The 6,000-nt window shown below is 37.2% G+C and overlaps 1 protein-coding gene across 4 annotated transcripts in view; it reads right to left on the reverse strand.

The window, feature by feature from the left end:
* Window positions 1–6,000, reverse strand: part of LOC115214894 (tetraspanin-18) — a 466,931-nt gene that overhangs the window by 37,658 nt on the left and 423,273 nt on the right. For all 4 annotated transcript variants that reach the window (XM_036505408.1, XM_036505407.1, XM_036505409.1 and 1 more), the window contains exon 3: window positions 1,813–2,013. In XM_036505408.1, the coding sequence (XP_036361301.1) occupies window positions 1,813–2,013 (201 nt within the window). The remainder of the gene's footprint in view (window positions 1–1,812; window positions 2,014–6,000) is intronic.

The raw sequence follows: 6,000 nt of genomic DNA on the forward strand, positions 1-6,000 counted from the left end.
TTGGATCTTGTCCTCCCTCTTGTATAGAAGTGTGGCTACAATCAAGCCTACCTCTACTTCTGGCGGGGAGGGGGGGGGGCATTTTTACCTTTATATCTGGGACGTAGGACGTCCCAGATATAAAGGTAAAAATAAAATATTTCCACTTTGCAAGGTTCAAGTCGAGTACTCCCTTGCATGCTCCGTTGACTCGAACCTTGCTTCTATTGTGGCGAATTTACCGCCTCTGCTTAGATATCTTTCATAGTCGCACCAAGACACTTTTCGATGGTGCTTTCCTCCAGGCGTTCAAATCTTTTTTTTCCTCTACATTGTATACTTTATAGACAATAGTCTTTTCTTTAATTTAATTTTTTATTTCATTTGGTGGTGTTATCCTAGATTCACCGTCTTTGTCGGTGATCAATCCGAAATAGGTTTGTATTTCTTCCATTTTAATTTTAATGAGTTCGCGCCCGCCGATGGCTGCAGCGAAATTCACTTTTGGACTTTCTTCTATCGAAGGCATTCTAACAAAAATGCTTCCGTATAAACAGTGAAAATATTGTCAATTTCCCCAAACAGGGACACAATTCAATTTTTAAACAATAACCAAAGCTCCTTCTCCCGAAGGGGGAAGGTTACAGTTTACAATAATTTAACAAATGCAACACAACAACGTTTCCCTTACGAGGAACCAACAAATGTGATAACAATAGTTAAACAGTAATAATAATAACAACAAACCTTACGGTGAATCAAAAAGCAGTACACAGTTGAAGCTATAGTCCTTTATGTATAAGAAATAAACCTACAGTAGTACTCAGTAGAAATGGCTGTTCGAGAAAACAGACATTACATACAGCCAAACTTCATATAGAGACTTAATGCTAGCTAATTAGCAGATAATCTAATGTAAAAGCCGTGGTAAACGGTATGTGCACAGCTCCATCTGGACTATTCCATTTCTGCACGCTAATTTTATTTTTAATTTATTCCTATTCATGTGAAACCACTTATTCAAGTTCAAGTCATTGATGCAATTTTATACCAATTGCTACTTTTACTTTTGTTATGTTACGATTATATTATACTTTAGTTTGATTTTAATTATTACTTACTACATATAATTCAATTGTTATTATTATTTTTATTGTTAAAGTGAAAGCATAAAATAGAGAAATGTTTTTGTTTCACTTTTAACACGTAATACTGAAATAGTGGAGAAGATATGATATTGCTATGGGCTTGCTTTAGGCAAGAAGTTGAACATTTTTTTTGTCCATGAAACTACATGGACCCTAAGTAAGGCACGTGTAAAATTTGAATGAAATTGGTTGTGTCGTTCTCAAGTTTTAGGGAATTGTAGTGGAGAAGATATGATATTGCTATGGGCTCGCTGTAGGCAAAAAGTTAAAAAAATTTTTTGCCAATGACATCCCCAGACCCTAAGGCATATGTAAATTTGAATGAAATTGGTTGTGTAGTTCTCAAGTTTTAGACAGACACACATTCTCAGTTTTATATATATATAGATATATATATATGTATTTACATATGCATATTCATATTATGTATGTGTGTGCAAGTATGCATGCGTGTGTCTACGGGCATGTCTTTGTGCTTGAATACCAGTGCTGGTTTGTTTATGTTCCTGTAACTTAGTGGTTTGGCAAAAAAAAATCAAACTGATAGAATAAGTACAAGGCTTAGGAATAAAAAAAAGTACTGGGATTGTTTAGTTCGACTAAATACCTCAAAAGAGGTGCCATAGCATGGCTACAGTGTAATGGCTGAAATAGATAAAAGATATAAGATAATGGAAAAACTTACAAAGCCTAGCACACATTTATCCTCCCTCATTGTACCACAGCAGCCACAAAACGCCAGCAGCGCTATTGTGCCACCAGCACCTATCAAGAGGTATGTTGCTACTTCGAACCATTCTTCTCCAACTACTACAGATACTTCTCGTGCACTGTATTCCGTAACCAAGTACCAAATTCCAACTGCCAAGGCACCACAGCCTAATATCTGGAAAGAGAAAAGGAAAAAATTCCATAAGATACACAAGGAATCACAAGTAGAGTAAATTGAGATATGTTTAACAGATGTGGGTAACTAAATGTAGAGAATTTTATATATATATATATATATATAATCGGGACCCCCTTCGGTCACGACACTGACCATGGGATTGCACCTAGAAAGTTACCTTTCTAGTCACAAGTCTGGGCAAGGTGGTTTATGGAAGACCAGCAGTCGCCCATGCATCCCTCTCCACGCCACCAGTGTTATCCAAAGGAAAGGCAAAGGGGCCAATACAGCTTGTAACCAGTGGTGTCGCAACTCATTTCTACAGCTGAGTTAACTGGAGCAACGTGAAGTAAAGTGTCTTGCTCAAGAACACAACATGCAGCCTGGTCCGGGATTCGAGCTGACAACCTCACGATCGTAAGCTCGACGCTCTAACCACTGAGCCATGCGCCTATATATGTAAATTTGACATGGGCAATTCCTTCATGTCTTGAGATTCACAGTCAAACAGTTGGGTGGAATATATATATATATATATATATATATAGATAGATAGATAGATAGATATAGAGGTTATGTTTAAAATTAAAGTTTAGATAGGAGACTTTAAAATGTATTATCCAAACCTTGTTTGGGTATGTCCCTAGTAGTGTGCCTTGAGAGCATGTTGACCACATACACCTACCAGGCATCACCTGCAGCACTGCACTTTAGTTGAAGGATCTACCTAAGAAATTCCTTAGTGCACGCTTAGTATATTTTAAATAATTGATTGAGAAGACGGAGTGTACTGTAAGCTTTATTTAGTTTGATGATCGTTTCGGCTTATATCTGCACTGCTCCCTGGTGGGTGGGGAACAATAAAAGGGATTTGAATGCACCCCACAGTGCAGAAGAGACCTCATCAAGTTATATAATATGTTACAATGTTCGAAGATTTTGGATTTCTTTGATTAAGTGCATTCGATTCCATTATATCATTCCCCACCCATTAGGGAGCAGTGCAGATGTAAACGCCCAAACACTTGTCATGCTAAATAAAACTTACAATATATATATATATATATATATTTAAAATTAATTAAAGACTTACTAGGTATGTCTACCTGCTGGAAATAACAGTCAAAACTCTTATTGTTACTGTTATTATCATTTTCAAATTGTTACACCAGATAATAAGAGAGTCAATGATATCTTTGCAAATATTTTCTCGTGAATTATTTGCACTGTTATATATTTATTTATTTATTTACACACACACACCCAAACTTGTTACCAGTTCAAATATGCTTGAGGCACATTCAAAACCTTAATGAAAAGCCATTCACTGTACTTTGTTGTGGAGAAAATTTCTCACTGTGGGTAGATAGGTGTAATTACACCAAGTCAACTTACAAGGCCCCACTAACCAGACTGTTGGATGATTGCATTATTCAGTGGGATGTTGTAAATGAAATATGGAATGACAGCACTAAGTAATATATATCATCATTTAACCTCTGTTTTCCATGCTGGCATGGGTTGGGTGGTTTGACTGATGTCTGGAGAGCCAGGAGCTGCACCAGGTTGCAATCTGATCTGACAAATGTTTCTATAGATGGATGCCCTTCCTAATGCCAACTACTCCAAGAGTGCAGTGGGTGCTTTTTACGTGCCACCAGCACAGGAACCAGTTAGGTGTGCCTGGCATCAATCATGTTCAGATAGTGCTTTTTACGTACCACCAGCATGGAAGCCAGTCATGGGGGCACTGGCATAGGCCACGTTCGGATGGTGCTTTTTAGGTATCACCAGCACAAGTGACAGTCAGGTGGCCCTGGCATCAATCATGTTCAGATAGTGCTTTTTACATGCCACCGGCACGGGAGCCAGGCAGGAGGCACTGGCATCGGCCATATTCAAATGGTGCTTTTTATGTGCCACCAGCACGGAACCAGTCAGGCAGGCCTGGCATTGACCATATATATAAGTTTATATATATACGCTTTACTCTTTTACTTGTTTCAATCATTTGACTGCGGCCATGCTGGAGCACTGCCTTTAGTCGAGCAAATTGGCCCCGGGACTTATTCTTCGTAAGCCCAGTACTTATTCTATCGGTCGCTTTTGCCGAACCGCTAAGTGATGGGGACGTAAACACACCAGCATCGGTTGTCAAGCAATGCTAGGGGGACACACACAAACACACACACATATATATATATACATATATACGACAGGCTTCTTTCAGCCTCCGTCTACCAAATCCACCCACAAGGCATTGGTCAGCCCTGGGCTATAGTAGAAGACACTTGCCCAAGATACCACGCAGTGGGACTGAACCCGGAACCATGTGGTTGGTCAGCAAGCTACTTACCACACAGCCACTCCTGCGCCTTTTGAATGTGAATTCTTCCTTTAACTGGAATAATTTTCAAAAGATTTCTGATGTTTCTTCATACTTTACTTTTGAATTTACTAGTGTAAATTAGTGTAGGTATGGAAAGTTATATAGACGTATTAAGTGAATGATTTAAATTATTAAACAGAGCCCAACAAATTCATTCATATTTACATAAATGGAGGAGATTAGATGTTAACATCTAATCTCCTGTATGTAAATATGAATGAATTTGTTGAACTCTGAATAAGTTAAATCATATACTTTATATATATATATATATATATTTATATATATATACACATACATAGATGAATGAATAAACATGTGGGTATATATAAATATTTATGTGTGTGTGTGTATATCATCATCATTATCGTTTAATGTCTGTCTTCCCTATGTATGTACGTATGTATATGTGTGTGTATATATATATATATACATATATGCCATGGTTAATGTAATGACAAGTTGATTGACATTTCAAGTTCAACCTGTATTGTAGTGGTGAAAGAGGGAGATGGCTATATGGAAATGTGTGTGTGTGTGTGTGTGTGTGTGTATGTATATATATATATATATATATATTATATATATATACACACATACATAGATGAATGAATAAACATGTGGGTATATATAAATATTTATGTGTGTGTGTGTATATCATCATCATTATCGTTTAATGTCTGTCTTCCCTATGTATGTACGTATGTATATGTGTGTGTATATATATATATATACATATATGCCATGGTTAATGTAATGACAAGTTGATTGACATTTCAAGTTCAACCTGATTGTAGTGGTGAAAGAGGGAGATGGCTATATGGAAATGTGTGTGTGTGTGTGTGTGTGTGTATGTATATATATATAATATATATATATATCAGAGAGAGAGAGAGAGACTATGTTTAGTGATGTGTGAGCAACTAATTTTCCCAACAATAGGGGAGAAAATCAAAAGTGCATGGAGGATAATGAAGGGCTTGCCCATGTAAGTGTATACAGATATAAATAAATATTTGTATGTGTATGTGTGGGAGACCTTTAATGTGTGTATAACTGAAAAATGAGAAAAGGAGAGAAACAAGAAGAGGAATGTAAAAGTAGGTATGTAGAAAATAAAAATAATATGGTGAGTCAACACCAATAATTCTTGAGGTCTTGCTGGAATCTACTTACACAGTTCACATAGTTTTAGAATGGCATTATGGCTGGGTGTATTTAGTTGAATTGTTCATGTGTATGAGCATACATAACTGTATGCATGTGTATGTGCACACACACACACGCACATAGAATAGCCACAAGGAAATTATATAGAAAGCCCATTTTATATAGGCGGCGAGCTGGCAGAAACGTTAGCACGTTGGGCGAAATGCGTAGCCGTATTTCGTCTGCTGCTACGTTCTGAGTTCAAATTCCGCCGAGGTCGACTTTGCCTTTCATCCTTTCGGGGTCGATAAATTAAGTACCAGTTCACTGGGGTTGATGTAACCGACTTAATCCGTTGGTCTGTCCTTGTTTGTCCCCTCTGTGTTTAGCCCCTTGTAGGTAGTAAAGAAATATATATATAAAGCTCACTAAAATATATGTGTGTT

This window comes from Octopus sinensis, linkage group LG8 (assembly GCF_006345805.1).
Source record: "Octopus sinensis linkage group LG8, ASM634580v1, whole genome shotgun sequence".
NCBI classification, from domain to species: Eukaryota; Metazoa; Mollusca; class Cephalopoda; order Octopoda; family Octopodidae; genus Octopus; species Octopus sinensis.